The sequence below is a fragment of the Nipponia nippon genome, unplaced genomic scaffold, assembly GCF_047370975.1.
Source record: "Nipponia nippon isolate SJK-2023a ecotype South Korea unplaced genomic scaffold, ASM4737097v1 scaffold_3, whole genome shotgun sequence".
NCBI classification, from domain to species: domain Eukaryota; kingdom Metazoa; phylum Chordata; class Aves; order Pelecaniformes; family Threskiornithidae; genus Nipponia; species Nipponia nippon.
Window position 1 is genome coordinate 68138026 of NW_028262347.1, and position 19979 is coordinate 68158004.

Consider the following 19979-nt stretch of genomic DNA (forward strand, 5'->3'; position numbering starts at 1 on the left):
CTGGGCTGGAAAATAAGGGTGATGTTGACTCTGGAAATGGCTACAAAGAGCAACATGTAATCCTCGAGTAAAATATACACTGAAAGACCCTGAGGAAAGGAACCACTTATCTCAATGTGTGCTGTTCTCTTAAGGTCACTTAAGTAAGGTCAGCACAGCAACATTTGATGGTATACTTGTGCCAAAAAGTCAGAAGTGATTCAATTAAGCCATAAAAGCTGTTAATGATGCAGTAGAAGCTGTACGTCCACTGAAAGTTTTGCCAGTATAACACCACCAGCAACATCTTCACAGTATGGTATATGAAGTATAGGCTGAGATTCATATGCGGCCCAGAGTGATGCAGCATCTTAGGTTTTGTGCAAGGTAGCCACACCGTGGAATGGCTCCCAGCAGAGAGGCTAACAGTGCAAAGTGTGGGTCTGGATCCAAAACTTCTAGCAGTTTGCAAGTGGCCCACACCGATCTCTTATTTCTATTTCTTAACTTTTCATATACTATATATGGTTATATATATTTTTAAAGTCCCAGATTGGTCTCACAAAACATACAAGAGCGTGCCAAGCAGGAATTGCAAGCATAGTATATAGAATTTCACATTAGAGTCAAGTAGCTGCGCATGAACTCACATAGTACTTTGTGTATTTGCACAATGTAATCTTTGGTTACCTGATTTGTGTACAGGTGCTCAAATTGTGTATGTGGGATGTCAGCACTTGATTTACTGAAAACATTAAAAAATAGGTTACTATGTCTATGCAAGTTCACTACAAAGAATGCTCCCAAGCTTGCCTATACATGTTAACTCTTTTCTTTCTGTACCCTCTAACACTCTGTACACAATAACCTATCTTCTGAATCGGTGAATCAGTGGCAACATCTACGGAGCATCAATTTTATTTACCCCTCCTCAAGGAGCTCGTTCACCGTTTGCAGAAGCCTTTTGTGGCCCTTAGATGAAAGATAGTTCATCTGTGTAAAATATTATTATTTATTGTTGTTAATCTAGTGTTTTCAGTGGGTTTTATTGGAACCTGATGTCCTGCCAAAAGTAACACCCTGGGAATCTTTCAACAACTGTTCCTGGGTGTTCTGTAGATTACTGCTGTTTTCTCATACACTGTCCCTGGGAATTACATTCTCAGATTAGAAAAAGTGTCAGTCGTCTTCCCTCTGTGAAAAGAACTGCTGTTCAGTCTCTATATTAAAAGATGAGGCTAGTACTTTTTTCTGGTGACTTATTATTCAGGTTGTGTTTTGTTTTCTCATTAACCCCTTTGCAAAACAGGTTCAAAATGTTAAATAAGATTGATGTGAATGTTCCTGTAGCATTATGCAAACACTTTACATAGCTGAGGACGGCCAGTTAAAGGAAGACTGGTGGAAAATTGGACCCAGACATTCAGTCAGCAACTTTCAACCCTGCAGAGACAAAGAACCTTTAAGAGCTAACTTTATAATGAGGAGCTATAGTACAGCATGGCAGAAATTAAAGGGAGGCCCAAATTCCCTTAGTGACAATTGTGTTTTTCAGAGATCTCCTGGGTAGACGTTGCTTTGAGAGACCTTTGGGAAGGGGTGTAGCAAATGAGGCCTTCCTAGGAGACTGTATTGGGGAAGCAAATGCCTCTGGGCTAGAATAGGAACGCGAGGCGATTAAAGCAGAATAACCATTTCTCTGACAATTGAATGCCCAAATTCTGCAAATATAGTCTTCTTCTGAAAAGCATTCACACTCAGCCACTGAAAATGTAAGTTTCTGGTGTGGGAAACATAATTTTGCAGGAACTGAAGTTTCTTGCGATTCCTTTGTCACCGTATCTGATGTTTATCCTGTAGTTTCTCACTTCAAGATGGCTGAGGGACAAAAGAAGTGGGAACCACTGATGCAGAACAAATGCCCGGGGTTTCAAGTGAGGCTCACTCAATATGTGTTTTGAACTGGAGCTGGATTCTTATAAGGGAGTAGCCAAAAAGCTGCATCCAATGAATTCCTGAATGTTTGAGGAGGGATGGAAGAGTTAGGGAGAAGGAGGGGAAAAAAAAGCCTGGAACCTGTGGGGCGGACTAGGCACTCGATGTCTGTGTTTGGATCGCCGTGGTGGCTGTGATCGTCATTAATTGGCATGAGCTCAAAGAAGCAGCACATATTAGCTCCCGGTTTTAGTTGTGTGTTGAAACATTTGCACACACCTAGAACAAAGTGATGGAGGAATTTACCCCTATAGTTTATTCACTTTTGATCACACTCTTCCTCTTCTGGTTTCTGCCTCCCCCAGCAGAGCTCACTGTCGTTGGAGCTGCTCAGCTTTATTGTCAATGTGTTGTGCAGTAGTCCTGTGAAGAGGTTTTTTGGTACCTTTCTGTGCGCTCGCTACAGTCTGTTTCTCTGCAAAAACAAAAACAAATGCCTCTCTGCCCCTTTTTTATTTACAGCTTCTCATGTCCTGTTTGGGCACCCTGATACCCTGTTCGATGCTGCTGCTGACATGACCAGAGAAGGTGGGCATAAGAAACTCCTTTCCACCTATTAATACGATTATCATGACCAGTGACTCTTAATCTACATTTGTCCCTACCTGACGGGAAGATAAATATTTAGTAAAATCATTACAACTGTTCTTCTCAGTTCTTGACCCTGGCATCAAATATTCTTGGTTTTGTTGGACCTTTTGAAGAGGTTTTACTTTTTAGTCTACTTTCTGGAGAAATACTGCCCCAAAGGATACCTCTTCGGTCTTCAGTCTTGAAGGCCTTCACTCAACTACACCTATTACATTTGAATGTAGCTGTGAAGTCTTTCCTCTCCTTCCCTGGCCTCCCTACCTTAATTTCATACATCCTCCTAACACCTCAGGTCCTGCAGCATTTGAGTACAGAATGTGAATTTCCCTCTGCTCACAGGTATCAACATGTTAGCGTTGATTGTGTACGTAATATAGGTGCCTTGGGCAAAAGGCAGACTGAATGCTGCTTGGTAACAGATAAAATATTCCCACAGTTTTGGGGCCACCGAATATTATCTATAGCACAACCAAGAGGAGTCACAGAGTCCTACCTGCCCTTCACAATGCACCAGGAGGAGAAGAGGGCCTTCAAAGGACATAGATCTTTCCATACAAAGATTGTGATCAGTAAATCACAGCCTTCTCTTAGCCTGTGTATTTTGCTGGTCCTAAGACAAACTTCCCACAAGTGTGCTCTCATTTCTGCTGAATCAGCCTTACAATTACACCCACTGAGCAGATGATAACAAATGAAGAAGTACTTTGTCATGCGCAGGACACAAATGTATCATGCGTATGACAATGGCTGATGTATCAGGAGGAGTGACTCCACCAGATACTGTCCCTTGTTTCTCAGAGAGGTCAAGAATAGCACTAGAGACAGTGTCTTCTTATTGAAGGATAGCCACTGGGAATGGTATCCTTTCAGACTGCTCCAGCCAGATCTGCAACAATATAAACCCACAATGTACTTCATAAACAGATTTGTCAAGTCCATGGACATACATGGTTAATTTTACAGGGCTCATGGCAAAGCTCAGTGCAACTTGCTCTTGCATAACTCCTTTGAGGTTTAGTTGGCTGAACTTTACTTTTCATAAGCCATTCAATAATATGTAAAATAAAAAAAAAAGGGACAAATATAAAAAAATTATGTTAGGCACACCAAGACAGACTGGGGTCCTAGCTGAGAAACAAGTTCTCATCAGATAGGAAAAAACAGGGAGGGGAACAAAGGAAGAAAAAAATTGCTTTTGGATCAGAACAGAGAGGAATGTATTGTTATCATTTGCAGCCACAGAGCGATGCACCTTTTTATTTTTTAGCTATTCTTTGCTGTTGGCGGCTATGGGGACACCTTTCCCTGCAGCTGGCCAAGCATCTGAGTCAGTTGCTCCCACAGGAGAGATAATGTCCCTGTTTGTACGTTGTGCAAATGAGGCAAGAGGAAGCGCTTTAAAACGACCCTGCCCCACCCTGGCTGTAAACACCTGAGTTCACCACCGCGCTGGCTCCCATCCGAACCCCGAGCCCGTTCACCCACCTGGGAATCCATAAGAGAACTGACATTTTGCCATGGCCCAAAAAAGTGAACACCGTAAGGCTGACCCCTAGTTCAGTAACTCAGGGTGATGCCTGGAGGCTTGTGGCTGACGGTCGTGCAGAGGGGATTGGAAACGAATCAGAGGGCTACTCAGCTCAACATCGTTAACCAAAAGCTAACCTAATTAGTAGCCACCAAGACCTGTTGCCATCTGCTCGGGAGTTGCCTGTCTGAGCCTGGTCCTGAGTTTAAATCTCTGCATAAAGATACAGATCTACAGCATGTCTGCAATGCTGCCCACATCAGAGGTGGCTTTAGTTATCTCTTTATTTTCATGGTCTCAGCAGAATAATTGAGCATTAGATCAGCTCAGAGATGAAACACACCTCTTGCTATACTTAGTAGCTCAGGCTAGGATGAAGTCGGGAGCTCCGTCTTCTCTGGTTTCTGGGGACAGAGACCTCCAGGACTCCCAGTTCTCTGTATTTGTTCTCCCCATTTGGCTCACTAGCATTCATAATCTGTCATTTTGTGGACCGCACCTCACTGGAGGTCTCTTCTGGGGCTGCTCTCCTCTTTTTTTTTTTTGTCTGTCCTTCATGATTTTCTTCCTATACTTAAGTAGTTGGGTTTTGATGTGTTTGGGGTTTTTTGCTTGTTTTTTTCTTTTTTCTGGGATGCTGAAGATATTGCCTCCTCTGAGCATGTGTTAACTTTTTTATTTCAGTAGGCCCGTATCTCTTTCCCCTAAGATCTGTGTAGCTGCACCTGGATATGAGTAGTTTTCCCTCTCAAACTCCGTTGCATCCTGGCTCCTCATCTGGGAAGGAGGGAAGAGGGGCTTTTATTGTGCTGGTGGACTTTGCCCATCCCTCTCTGGATCTGAATAGCCCAGCATTATTTCACAAGTGCTAAATCCACTCACAATGGTTTTAAATGGTTGAGCTGCTGAGCCAGCTGAACAGCAAACACCAGAGGGGAAACCACATTTCGTGAGCGCTTCAGATTCCTTCAGACTGTACGTGGAGCCATTAAGGGCAAAGTAAAAGCCCTTTGACACAACTCCCTTCGGCAACTTCTTCACAGACACATGCCAAAAATGGGGGCTGGCTAAGGAATTGGTCCAGAATCAGCTCCCAAGAATCTAGCACATGAAGATGAAGATGGAGTTCAAATCTGTTTCTGTTAAAAGGGAGGAAAACAGCATATTATATTTTCTTGTAGCATATTAATCCTTTGCTGGATGTCTCTCTGATTAGTGTGGATTGCCAGTCAAGGTATCACCATGGGCAAAAGATGAAAAAACCCCAGGTGCTTATGTTATGCAGGAATATTTTTTATTGTATTTGTGTTTCTATCTGTTTTCCTTATTCTTTATGTCTAAGTTAAGAACCCAGATTGTACATCTCATGGTCCTCTGATCATCCCAGAAGAACTAGATCTTCAGCTAACACGACAAGCCAAGAAATATCCAAGAATGCAAACAATTATCCCACTGCAATAAGATGGATGAAGGCCTATCTAAAGGAGCTGCTATTTCTGTCTCTGTCCAGACTTGCGAAGACAGGGGACTTAATTCTACCTTAGAAGACATAATTGCATATTCCCTAAACGAGCTCTTTCACAATGATTTGGGTTAGCTTAGACACTCAGTAATGGAGGTTTCTTAGCCCAGACAGTCTTGATAGAGTAATTACTTTGAGCAATTGCATTGAGGGAGCAATAATAATTGATGGTGGTGGCGAGGATGAACCTCCCCCCTTCAGCACTTCAGCTCCAGTCAGCAGAAAATGTGTGGCCACAGCCTGAAATCACACAGGGACACGCAGGAACATTTCATCTTGAATCAGCTAAAAAAAGGTGTGAGCTTAAAGTAGAATAGTTGCATCAAGAACCTGTATGGTCATTCTGAGTCAGAATTTATGTTTAATGTAATTTAGCTTGTTTCACTTTGGCTTTGGGGTTTGCTTCCTACACCAACATGGTTGAGCATGACTTTAGCTCCACCAAGAAAGAGGTGCAAACACAGCTGTGTGCCGGAGCTTTTGAAAGCGTGTCGAAATTTGTTTCCAATTGATGTTGAAGTTACATTCAGCAGGGAAGGAATTGTGTTTGGTCTCTTATTGACAGCTTCGGTTAATGTTCTTCTTTACATTGTGTGAAGTAACAGAGTGGTCTCTGATAACCAAATAAAACAATCTTTAACAATTTCTTCAAAAAGTAACGGAGATCAAGAATTTAGCCAGTGAGAGGTAGAGATGAAACCACAGAACACACTGCTGCTCCATGGCAATCCACCCATCCAAACAGAGATGCTCAGTCTCTTCCCGCTTCTGTCATTTTCTGCTTGTGTGTCCTTGGGTAAATCACTGGTCATTTAACCATCTGTCCCTTGACTTAGTATCTGTAAAACAGGCAGGAAAACACCTCTTGCTCCCTGTGGGGGCTGCGAAATTAAATTCACTGATATTTATAAAATGCTTGGGGAACTACAGACAGCAGAATGTGGTTCTCACACAAGTCCTGTGAGAGTATGGAGTATTGCAGTGTTGTTACTTTCTGCAGAAACATTCCTTCAGTAAAACATGGGTTACAGAAGAATGGTTTATTGCCCTTTGGCTCTTGTTAGATTGGTAGGAGCAGATATTTAGATTAGTAGGAGCAGATATTTTTCTCACATAACTAAGGTCTGTGGTAAATTTGGGGCTTTTTTTTTAAACCCCCAAAATATTATTTGGAGATGTGAGAGTGCAAAGAGAAAACTCCTGCAAATATGCATAAATATTTGCAAGATTTAAAAACCTAAAGAAAAAAAAAGAGCCTGAACAATCCACAAACCAGTACATCATCTCATTTTCTTGTTCTCATTTCTCTAAACCTGCTGACAGGATTCCCCCAGAATTTCCAGCACTCGCTGAACCTTGACCCAAGCAGCTTCACGAGAAATTTCTTCCCCAAGGGTTATTTTGGATAGAAAGTTCTAAGATCTTGAGTATAATGGTTTTCACAGCTGTAATTATAGAGTCATACATCTGATTCATGTAATTTGACAAGGAATTATAACCTGCCTGGTTCAAAGGAGCGTGTCAAGGTGTATGGTAACTGGTGATGTGAATCTTGCAGCATCTGCACATGGGCTTTTCCATCATTCTGGTGTCCCATCCAAATGCTTCTATTACGTGTTTACATACCTGGGGCAGTCTAGATTACAGTAGTGGAGCTCATTTCTTGTATTGCCTTTTCGCAGAGAGAGTTTTATAAACATTTGACTCACAAGCCAGGGATGGGGAAATGGCAGTGAAAATGCCCATGCACCCTTTCATACTTGGAGAAGCTCACACTTCTGTGTGTGGTTATTGTATGCATGCAACATTGCCCTTTTTTGTTCTCAGAAGAGAAACATAACAAATGAATACATATTTTTCAGGAAGGGCTCAGAAACGGTGACTTGGGCTGAAGGCTTCCATTTTTAGTGGCTAAATGAGCAGAGGTGCTGTACCTGTTTGTCAGCTGAGTGCGAACAGAGAAGCAGGTGCATGGTTCAGCTCTCAGGCATGGGCTGGGATGAAGCTGAGGGAGGCAACTTTTTGACAAAAGATGCAAAAATTGATTTAGCTGTGGTTTAACAGGTACTTCGCATTGCAGAGGACTCCCACTCACAAGGATGTCTCAGTGGGAGGTTTTGCTGTTGGTCAGCCAGGGAACTGTGTGTTGCCACCACCATAACCAGGTTTATGATTACTCACTAAATAAAAACCACTCCTTGTGCACTCAAATCTGCAAGGTGCAAGTGTGGGTGAGACATATCTGTATCTCAACGTGTGAAACAGGTACGTGGCAAGAGATGGTGCCCCTAAAGGTTGTGGCTGAGGAAGAGGTGGTGGAACGAGGGGAAATGCTGGTGGCTGAGGTGCAGGTGCTATGAGCAGGCCAGGCCAAGCTGGCAGTGTGGCATGGGGGTGGCAGGAGGGTTGTTCTGGGATGGTTTGGTGCGGCTGCTGGCTGACCTTGTCCTCCAAACGGGGTGTAGCCACTCTGACTTGCTGCCACTCTCAGTGGGGCATGGGGCTCCTACCAGGCAAAGCCCTGAGCGTCCCCTTGGCCCCCAGTGCTGGGCAGACACCATCTTGTCACCCCAGGTCCTGCGCCATTTCACCCCCTTCCCACCCCTGCAGGGAGACCCCATGCCTCCTGGTCCTTGCTCTCTCTGCTCTCCCTGCTTCAGTTGTACGAGCTTTATGAAGTAGGCACAGAAATCTGTTGTTATTGATAAGCTTTTGATTTATTGATAAGCCATTGATAAGCTGCCATCCTCTGGGGTCCTCTCCCCTTACCTCGGGGAGGTGGCAGCACCCCTCCTGACCCAAGTGACTCCCTCCCTCCCAATCTCCTCTTCAGAAATGTCTGGGCTTCCTCAGATTACTTTTATACAGCCCATTTCCCCTCCCTCGCAACTTTGTTTCTAGCTGTCACCCAAGCTCTGGCTCTGCTGTGGTTATCAGACATGGAGGCGAGGTCCTGTACACTTCAGTCTGCTATGAACCAACCCTACAAGGCAGTGAGGGAAAATGTCCCGTAATTTACTGTTATGGCAGCCTGAGCTCTGAGTGAAATTCGTATGTCTAGTGCCACATGTTGTAGACCAGCATGCATTGTCACTGTGGACCTATGTCCAACTGCAGACAGAGCCTCTCATGGAGCCCGGGGAGGTCTGGGTACCCCTCGTCCCTGCGAGGCTGAAGAGGGAGCACCACTCATATGGCAGCTTTGCCCTCCATCGCAGCGGGCCCGGGATCTGAATGCTCTGCAGTCAGCGCAGCCTCCTTTCTGTAGTCTATAGCACTGGCAGGCAACTTTTTAGATACATTAGAGGAAATGACCATTCTAACGGCACGCCATTGCCTTGTTCTTTCTGTTGCAGGGTTATCTTAATCCTACCCTAACCCTAAACCCAGCGGAAGATTTCTATTTAACAACAGTCCCTTGTACTCTTCTGTGGGAGGCCTCTGCATGCCTATTGTTTCAGTGAGAGCAGATTTACTGACCGATGGGTCAGTTACGCTAATTCACTATTTGATATGCTCTCTATCAACAGCCCCTCTGCCCCCTTTCCCTTCTCTGCCTTCACATGCAGGGCTTCACGATGGACGTGGCCTGCCCAGGGCACAGCATGGGACCAGGCTCCCTCTCTCTGAAAGATGTTGATACTTTTCTTTCACCACCCCTCAACAAAGTGGAGTGCAAGGGACCAGATCAGCCTCTGGTGCAAGGCCCCGGATTTCCATGGGATAACTCCAAGGGTATATTTGACTCCACATGGGCTTCATTTTCCCCAGATACCCTAAAACTTGGAGTCCGGTTTCTCAAGATGGGAAAATACCATCCCCATGTTTGGGAAGGGCATAAGTGAACGTTCACCCTAAGTGGGAAGGCTGGCCGTGTCCAGGTAGAGCGGGCAGGAGGAATGTATAGAGGAGAGGAGAAATGCCACATCTGACTATAGAACAAAGGACCGATTAGTACCGGCTGTAAGGAAAATCTCCTCCTCAGCACGTTATGATCGTGCTGTCTGTCTTCTAGTGTGAGTGTTACCGGTTTCTGGGATCAGCGTGGGTAATGCTACGCAGACTTGCAGGTCCCTGCAGCTGGAGGAGAAGAGCATAGGATCATTCTCACTCTGAAGAGTGATGATAGCCTATTTCACACACATCTTTTGACCAACTAGGGCACGGTGAATCTCTGTCTAACCCTCTAGCTAGCCCTGTAAATGCTTTACTCTCAAGTAGCAGTCTGAAATCTTGCAATCTGAATGATGTCCACTAGTGAGAGCGATCATTGCCACTGTTTGGGCCTTCCCTGCTTCTTCCACTGGCTACACACAGACTTGGACCTTCACCTAACCGATCTGCAGTGAGGGGGAGCTGCTGCTGAAAGGAGAGATCCTGCTGCCTGAACATGCTTTCATGGCCATGCAGTCTTAGTCATTGGCAGTTGTCTGATCCTCCCAAGTACCACTGCAGGACAGCAAACCAGAACACTAACCCTGCCAAAAAGTGGTTAGATTTCTTGGAGTTTAGCTCTCTGAACCAGCTTTAGCAGGGTCAAATGAATGGCATAGGCAGCGGAGTGCACCCTTGGGAGCAGGGAGTGGGATCCTGTTTGAGGGGCTGTAGTAATTGGGTTAGTTTAGTTAAAAACATGGTGAGAGAAGTTCCTCAGACTTTTGATGGCTGTTGCACACAACATACAGGGATGTCACAGGAATGGCTCTTTCTGAAGCACTTGCAATTTTCTTTCTGAAAGGCTCTTTCTCTCTCTCAATGCAGACTGTCATTATCCAAGCCCAAATTACAGAAGCCAAATAATGTTACTGAAGCCCACTGGGGCAGGGACACTGCTTGGTTGGCGACATCAGACTGCCACCATTCTAAGAAATCACTGAAGGAGAGTAAAGGTCCTACAGCGCTAGAAAGCACAAGCTGGCTGTTGCTGCAGAAGCAGGCAAACACGTGCCCAAGCCAAGAACTTGTGCACACATCACAGCCTCGAGGCACAAGTTAGAGCCACAAAAAAACACAAAACCAAAAGTCTAACCCAGTTGTGAACACACTCGCTGCATCTCCTCATCAGACCTAGACTGAAAGTGGGATGTGGAAGATGGGATTTACAGTGGTAAGTGGGACTTTCCATTTGTTTTGTGGGCATTTTGGAAAAGTCCCCACTGTCAGGCCTATAGTTAATGCTATTTATCTGCCTGTCTAAAATCTTGCTGCTATAGATCTGGTAAAAAACTGAGCACTGGAAGTAAATTGCCCAATTATTTAAAATCTTTTTTCCTTGCAAGTTGCTTGTAAACCTGTCTTTATTTCTGCAGATGTATTTTGCATTCAAAATATTCACCAAACAGCTTCTGCCAAAAAATTTCAGTGTAGGGTCTGTTTTCCAGAATGATTATTTTATCTGTTTACTCTTTTTACTTTTGATGTGTGAATCATTCCCTAAATGGTGAGGTATTATTTTTGCTTCTCTCCCAGAAGATTGTAAATTTTTTTATCCAAAGAGTAAGAAACTATAAAAAGAAAGAGGCAACATACAATATATAGCCTCTTTTGCAACACGAATATGGATGACATTCATCCGGCACACATCCCTTAAACTCCTATTTATACAGAACATAACACCCGTTCATGAATAAGAAAATATAAAAATACAAACCAAATAAAACTCTGGAGCTGTTTAGTATCAGCCCCAATCTTTGCTCCACTCTGCAATATTCATCTGGGGTTCTGACAGAGTTAGCTGTGGCAATAATGTGTGAGTGTTACTGATTTCAGCTGTCCGCAGACTCTCCCCTGGTTACTGCCGCTGCGGTGGGAGTGGTGGAACGGATGTTGTCTCAGTCGCTCCCATTCAAACTCTGGTACATTAGCTTAAATCACCGATGAAACAGGGTTGTGTTAAGATGCCAGATCATGAACTGCAGCAGCTGAGGTACACAGCTAAACAGATTTAATGGGTCTTTTGCTGCTGAAAAGAACCATCCTGTATGTCTCCCTCCCCCTCTTTCCCCCCCTGCAAATCTCTATGGAAGGGTGGGAGGCGAGAGCCAGGGGGAATAATAGCATGAAGACGTGCAGATAAATCAGCCAGAGTGTGATTATCAAAGCCATACTTCTCTTCTAATTTATAAACCTTTGTTTCCTGAAGTAAAAAGAAATTGGTGATGGGATCTTGTTGGGTCATTTTATTTGTTTCTTTCCCAAATGTGGTTTTCTGATCCCAGCTATCTCAGGATATACTCTGTTGTGTCTCATCGAGTTACTGGTCTGCCTGCCTGGTTTCTTGTCAATGGCAGATGCTTAATAGGGGAAGGTGAAAGTTACACTTGGAAGCCACAAATAGAGACGTCTGGGAAGAAAAATGCATCATTCAAATTAAGTCATGTTAAATTTTCATCTTTTAATAGGTAAATTAATCTTTTTAATTAGAAGATTTTAATTCAAGTTTTGTCTTTTGCCTTAGCACTTGGCTGGCTGGCATAGATCTGGTGAGGCTGCTCTACAGCCTTGTGGTGTTTTTTCTATTTATTTCAGCACCATTTCCTTTCAGCATCTCTCTGTGTGTAGTTTGAGGTTTTGTTAGTCTTCCTAGAAGTCAGAACTGGAAAACAGACTCCTTTGAAACACACAGAACAAGAGAATTTTTGTGAGGGAGGAAAAAGATTAATGGGAGATACTTCTTGCTGTTAAAAAGCAGTCCTAGATCTCACTTATGGACAGTTGGTGTGTAACTTCTCTAATGCAAGACACCACTTGCAGGCTGGTCAGCAATTGTGCCATTGCCTATAGGGAACTGAAAAGGGTATTTATTTTTGTCCTGCTATTGGCTTATGGGATTTGAGAGTCCCTTTTTTAGCTTGCATAACTGTAAATATTGTTACTGGACTTCCCGACCTCTCAATGCTTGCTCCAATATTTGACCTTCTGACCAGTTCCAGGAGATGGCAAATTCCACACGCTGATGACACGCTGGGTGAGGGAGTGTCTCCTGTTAAGGAGACTTTAAATTTTGCTGAGTGAGCTCCTGTTCTCATGCTTTAGGAGGAGCAAAAAGGTTGGGGGCTGATCAGTTCCCTTAGAACCTTCTCAAATCTTGATTGCCTTGTCTAGCTCTCTCCTATGCTAGGCCAGAGGCCCATATTGTTTTCATTCTCTTGTTACCTGTCAAGCCTGGCTATGTAAATGTTGTATAAGAAATGCTAGTAGGTACTGTGCAAGTGCCTCAGGTACAGGACCCCCTCCCTATAAATAAAAATTCCTATTTCTGTATTGTATCGTAGTTAACTTTCATGACTGTTCATGCTACTCCATCCAGGAGCTCTTTGAGGAGAAGTGAGTCATGCGTTACCACCCCAGAGCATGCAGTGCACATTTCCACAAGCTCTTCATAAACCCACAGCTAGAAACTTCCAAGAAGACACCTGCTCTGCGTTCGGTGCACAGAGCAGGGACTCAAAAGAGGCTTTTAAATGTATTTTCAGCTGAAACATTTTTCTTTTTCTTCCACTGATCACTCCTTTCCTCACCTCACACTTCTCAGGTCACGTCATGCCGGGACCCTCTGCTTGTCTCAGCTACGTGGTCGTACGTAACACTCTTTCCCTCCCCTGCAAGCACTGTATATTTCCTGACCGTAAGCATGCAGGAACCTGTGTGCATTCACCTATATTTTGTACTATCTGGTGGCTTCATGAAATCCCTGTAAGGTGTCGCAAAGAAAATCTCAGTAGCATGATTTTTCTTGTGGCAACCTGTGTAGAGGTGGATAGAAACACTCCGCACCTTCCTGCTCTAGAAACAGGTAGGTATGCTCCTTTCAATTTTGTAACTCAAGGAACCTTTGGCTCTTTTGGCTTATTTATTTGAGTATTGTAAAGGCTGAAGATGCTGAGGATCACTTTTGGCTCTTTCTCTTGGGTTGAAAGAGAAAAATCTAAAATCCAGGTTTTTCAGAAGTTTATGAGCATTTTAATCAGTGAAGCTGATTTTTTTCATCTATGAAACCTGGGCTTCAAATCCACTATAGACCCAAAACTTTCCATTGCCTGGAAAGATCTAATATACAAGGAGTTAATCTGACTTTTTATTTGGTGTAATTTTCTTGTTCTGTTTGCCCTTTGCCCCCAGTTCCTGGCTTAGTGATTTCTATATTTTTTCCCCTATTATCTAGTTCTAGGAAAGCCTAACCTTTCTCTTTTTCAGTCCTATATAGAGTACATTTTCACCAACTGTCACAGCTACCTGTGTATCTTCCTCAGTTATCGTGTCTCTTATCTGAGCATAACTGCTCCCAGGTCTTAAAAAACTGCTCTGCACCTTGTATCTCAGCAGAGTTATATTCTGCAGGATCAGGGAGTCTTGGTCCTTCTTTCTAGTTAAGGATAATTGTCCTGATTATTTCCAAGGGCACAAATCTTTCCATTTGAATTTCTTTGACATAGGCCAAGGAAATAAAAATTGAGCCCCCAGGTGGATTTCCCCATTTTCAAGTCTGAGGATGGTTAAGAGCATTACAAACAGAAAAATCAGCTGCAAAATTTGGACCCTGCTGCTGACCTTCCCAGGGCTGGAGGCTGTGCCCCAGGGCAATGCTTCATATTCTCCCCTTCTCCAGAGTTGTCTGAAGTGCGGATCTAGACTTGAACTTCCGAAGTTTGACGGGTGTTTGTGATCTGGGGTTTTGATTCCATTTCATCTCTAATAGTTTCTTTTTCCAAACCCTTGGGTAGTTGCCCTTTCCTAGAACACATGCTGTGCACAAAAAACACCCTTCTTAAAAAACACAAGCGCTCAGAAGAGGAACACAGAGAACTGAAAGAGCTTCACCAAGAAGTTTTGTTTCTCTATAAACCCTGCATAGGAAACCCTGGCCTCTGTGTTCCCTCAGCATTTGCTGTATTTATTTCTTTTCCTCCTCTCCAGATTGGGAGCATTTTCTGCCAAACAGAGAAAGGCTTTGTGAGATGAGGAACGGCTGATTTTTGCAGCTTGTAAAGTATGTGCTGCCTCCTTCTGAGACCTGAAGGCTAACTTCTTCCCCCAAAAAGCGGCTCTTTTTAGTAATACGCCTCTTCTTACCCTCACTTTTTTGGAAAAAGGCTCATAACTCCTCCTGGCAGAACAGGGCAGCGATCCTGCCACTAGCTTTTCTTCAAAGGAGAACAGAGGAAAAAAGCAGTACTGAATTTTCAAGTGAAATTGGCTGCCAGAGCTGAGGAGCAAATGATAGGAACGGTGGATATTTCCCCCAAATTGGGGATCTCCCCTCCCACTTCTCCCTCCCATGGGTATTTCCCCAAGATGGACTCACTTGAAGATTGATGCTCTCCCCTTCCGAGGCCATCCTTTTGCCCCCAGGTCTCTTCCTCTGCAGACCGTGCACGGAGCGGAGTACTCTACGCTCCCGGAGACTCTCTCTTCGCTGGACCGGGACGCGCAGCTGCTGGAACAGACCTGCTATTCATCTGTCGGCGGCCGCCCGCCCGCCTTGGCATCGGCTGGGGGGCGAGAGAGGGGGTGGCACGCCAATTCTTCATTGTCCGGGCAGTCCGTGGAACAAGCGTCCCTCTTAGACTTTCCGTGACAGTTGTGTTCATTACGTGTCTGTGTTACCTCTCCGAGGCCAGCTGAGCCTCATGAGCTCACTTGGGCTGGGACGCGGTGATGCAGCCAGTGTACCAAGAGGTTCCTGGCATGGTCTGTGCAGCCGCAGCAGCAATCCCGATCTCTCCCTCTCTCCCCAGCGCACAGCAGAGCGTACGGATGAAAAACTAACGGTTGAAGGGATTAGGTCCAGAAAGTTGTGCCTGCTAGCTGCTGCTGCTGCTGCAGCATAGATATTGTTACGGCTCAGATAAAATTTCCACTTTACTCTGTTTACAGTCCCTTCTTCTCAGTTTTCTCCCCAGCCAAAATGCCCTTCCTTTCCCCTCCCCAACACTTTTTTTAGTTGAATTTGATACGTCTGGTCTTAGCTGAAATCAAATCTTGCTTTTTTGCTTAAGTTAAAAGCAGCTATGAATGACAGTGGAATGGAAATGTATGCAGACAAAATCAAGTCACAGTGTAGAAAAACATGTTGTTATTATTAGGTGGAATCCTCAGGCAGAAGAATCAGCGTAATTCTCTAGATTTTAGAGAAACAGAACAGCAGACATACTCTGTACTACCTTCAGATCAGGTAGGCATGTTTGGCTTTTGAAGGACAATTTCTGTAGTTACAGTAGCATAGAAAATTTGTGGTAAGTGATATATTCTGTTTAAACAGTTTAGCCAAATGCATGTTCTAGTACTCCAGCCTAACTAAAAGTGCTGACGAGCCTGTCAGTAGATGATCCTGTTGCATTGATGCTTCCCAGCAAAAGGCCTCATTTTGCAATGAAAATACCAGTGCTTAGTACTGCAAGTTCATTTCAAAGTGCTGATGAATTTAGCCTCTCTGCATTCCTCTCAAACAGCTTTTTTTTAACTTACAGTTCTATGAGCTGAAGCAGCAAGATGCTTTAGGGACCGGGCTAATGTCACGCAGGAAAGCAGGGCTGGGATACAGCTCATTTCATCCTTAGAGTTTGGCCTAAGGCTGAAAGTCCATCAGGAACCATGAGGCTGATTCTACAGTCAAAAGCCACCTTCATGCTTCCTACTTTTGAATGAAAATTAAGATCCCTGTGTCTTGCTATCACTGAAGTGATTGTTTGAGTCCTACAGGGAAATGGAGGTGAGGGGCAAAGAGGCCACTCATTGCTACTCTGCAGCACCTGTTGGCTTTTTTTTTTTTTTTTTTTAATGTAAGGAGAATTTAAACCAAAATGCAGCCATCTGCTGCTGCTGTTGACTTGCTTTCCTGATGGCAATCTGTATGTTAACTAAAAATTCTTTATAAGTATACTATTGCACAGATGTTAATATAGATAATTACCTGTTTTAATTTACTTTTCTTAGTATAGTCTATAAAAAGATGCTATGGTTGATCAGTTTATAAATAAATATTGTTTATTAATAGATAATTTACACTGGGTGGGTGCCCACTGTGTTTGTTGAGGCACTCCTGGGAGTTAAAAGGACTTCATGTTGTGCAGGTCCTTTGTGAACAGGCTTCCAGCAAACGACCCATGAAGCCTGTTTTTTTGAGTCCCTATATGTGTAATAAGCACAAAAACAAGTCAAAAATATCTTCTAGTGGTCAGAGAGGAACGAAGTATCTATGATTTTGTTTAGTAGATAAACAAATATCACCAGTGTACCAATTTCAGACAAGACTGCATGATATATAACAATGTGCCTTTTTAAAACTAGTTTTTCTTAGTACTCTATCTAAATGCTAGGGCCTTTTTTTTTTTTTTTAACACACTCTCCAGAGAGGTATTGCAAAGAGTAATAATCTTGCACTATGTCCTCAGAATATCTACAGAAATCAGTCAAAACTTACAGTAACCCTTGTGTCCTTGTAGGCACTTCAATCAAACCAGGTTCCCAACGCCCTCTCCCAGAATAACACGAAAGTCTTTCTGCAAAGCGTATTAGTAGTAACGGCTGTATCAGCCTCCCTTGAAGTGTCTGGAGTCAAACACATTAGAATCAGAAAACTTCAAATAATAAAATTTAACCTGGAAATTATTTGTCTATATCATTAATAGCAAAGCTCAGAGCCAAAAAATGTGAGAATAGAGGGGAATGGGTTTATTTTAACTTCAACTGCAATAGCTGCCCAAGAGAGGAGGAGTGCCTCAATGAACACAGTTATAACCAAGATTTACTTGTTATTAAATGCAATTACAAAGAATTACATTTTTCAAACTATCTTTCTAGTAACTGTTAATTATGATGCAGGAATGCACCATTGTAATAGCCCAAAGACTAAGGTATGGAAAATGCAGCCCCACTTCTAAGAGATTGTGTGACACGAGTGGCAGCACTCATGAGTTTTAGACTCAACAGCCCCCCAGCTGTCTTCCAGTCTGTTTTTATAACACAAGAGAAGTGGGAGACCTCAAAAACCTGGCTGTTCTAATGGATGTTGATTGATTAGAGACTCTTTCTGGCAATGCACACTAGAGACGGATGGGGAAAGAGCAGTGTTCCTTGAAAGGAGGGTGGGGAGCATCTGGGGCATGATGAAGAGCAAGTACGTGATTTCCCTTGTAAGATCAGCCCACGCTAGCTGAGAGTGGAGGGGAGGCTCTGTGGATCAGCCACATTCACTTGGGAGTAGCACACATGGCCAAGCTGCTTATTTCCACCCCCATCCTCTTCCCTCCCTTATGCCAGCCAAAGTGCTTGTGCAGCCACCCAAGAAACCAGACACAAGAACTTCTTCCAGCTGGAAAAAAAATAAATTTGCAGGCTAATTTTTTGGCTGGGATCAGATCTCTGACCTGGTTCTGCACATAATTGCACAAACACTTATGCTGGCAGTAGGGAGGGTGCCCGGCGGGAAATGGAAAAAGCAGCTGGGAGTGGAGAAGGGCGGGGACAAGCCGGTTCAAGCAGCATTGCTGCTGAATGTGTAACCAGAGCATTGCAGTGCTAGTGCCACCAGTGGGGCTGGCCTCTGCAAAGGGGACATGGGAAGAAGAGCTGCAATTCTTGGCCTTCGGCACTAGCCAGTAGAGACTGCTGGCAGCAGAAAGTAGGCCATGCTGTGTGAAGACTGATGCAAGAATTGCTCTTCCCCATCACTCTCAGATTTGTTGCAGTACTTGAGAGAGAACCATAACCAAGACCGCAAGAGTTTCTGTAGGACAGCTACACTTCTAGCAGAGCAAAGAACAGGGCAACTTCACTTCTTAACTCTTCCCAGGCGTCGATTTTGTGTTACAAAAGTGGTTTGGTTTTGGTTTTGGTTTTGAGACACCCTTTCTCCACCCTGCAGTTTTGGGCCACCTCTTCGCTACATCAGGAAAGAAGTGTGCTACTGCTCTATTATGGGTGCATTCACCTGATTCTCTGAGAGGGTATGAATAGAGCTTGACCTGTTTAGCCTTACAGAATGAAAACCAAGAGGGATACTGATACCAACTACGAATCCACTGAACTGGAAAACTCTAGGGAGATAGAAACGCAGCATTAGCCCAGGAACTAATTAATAAACTGGCCAAGAAAAAATGCTAGGTTAGAAATTAGAGGAAGGTTCTTGGCTGCCTAAGTGCTGATGTTCTGGAGAAGCCAGACAGTGAGAGTAGCAAGGCCAAGCAACCGAACCGGACTGGAGATGGAGTTTGCCGAGTTTACCGAAAGGATTACCGGATACCGCTGCCTGTGACAGCCAGGGACTGACCCTGCTAACCATTCTTGTCCCTGGTCCTGCTTTCTGTGTTTCACTGGTGGTTGTCTTTGAAGAGCAAAACTCAGCAGTGCTGTAGTGCATGCCGCTGCAAAAGTGAAGGCAAGTGACTAGGTAGCCAAAGGCCCATTTTTTGTAATTTCTTCAAGAGCATTAGTCCCATTGTCTTTCAATTAATGGTAGGGTTACAGCTCCTGGTTGGCAGGACTAACTTCATCTTTTATAGAAGAGAACCACAGAGCATAGCCTAGTGTTTGGAAGAGTAATAATCTTAAGGAAGGCTCTGGAGACAAAGAACACAAAGATGCAAGTAATACTTCTAAGATTCTCCTGGAGGGTGGTAAATGAACACGTACTTATCCAATGAATCATTACATTATATGAAAGCAAGGCTAGAAGGGATTTTAAGGAGTCATCAATTCCTTCTCCTGCTCCGAAAGGACAGCGGGTCAGTGCTGCCTGTCCCGTTAGCGCAGGCATTGCTCCAGCCTGCTTCGAAAGTGTTTCAAAGTGGAGATTTCCAAGGCAGCCTATCCCAGTGCTTCAGTAACACCATCCTAACAGCTAGAAATGGTTTTGCTAATATCTAATAAAAAAACATGCCTGCTGCAATTTTAGCCTGTTATTCTTATCCTCTCCACGTGGGAGAGAAGAGATTATTTCCTTCCTCTTTGCTGCAGTCGTTTACATTTTTGAGGACTGTTATCATGTCTCTGTTCAGTTTTCTCTTCTCTATATTTAAGAAAACAAAAATTCCTTTGTGGTTTCCTCATAGGTTATAGATCTCTGAGTGCTCTTGTTGCTCTCTGAACTCTTTTCTGTTGCATTATTGGAGAGTTTTGAACAGTTGGCAGTCTGCATTAGCACAGGTGAAAATGGTCATAGGGGTGCAAGTGAGAGAAATAATAGAGGAATCACCTTCTGTGTATTTGGATTGATACTGGGAGTCGCACAGACTGTAATTTTTGTGGGGTCTGACTAAGTGTGAGTTTTCTGTCTGTGCTTGAGAGAAAATCACTACTTCTCACTAGAAGGCCAGGACAGATGCTAGACAAGAAAGATTCTTTTAGCACTCTTCAACTTTTTAA

At 43.8% G+C, this 19979-nt stretch overlaps 1 protein-coding gene across 1 annotated transcript in view; it reads right to left on the reverse strand.

Annotated features, from left to right (window-relative positions):
• Window positions 1–15293, reverse strand: part of NINJ2 (ninjurin 2) — a 49569-nt gene extending 34276 nt beyond the window's left edge. The window contains exon 1 of the mRNA XM_009473603.2: window positions 14920–15293. Coding sequence (XP_009471878.2) covers window positions 14920–14952 — 33 coding nt within the window. The 5' untranslated portion in view covers window positions 14953–15293. The remainder of the gene's footprint in view (window positions 1–14919) is intronic.
• Window positions 15294–19979: the final 4686 nt, after the last annotated feature.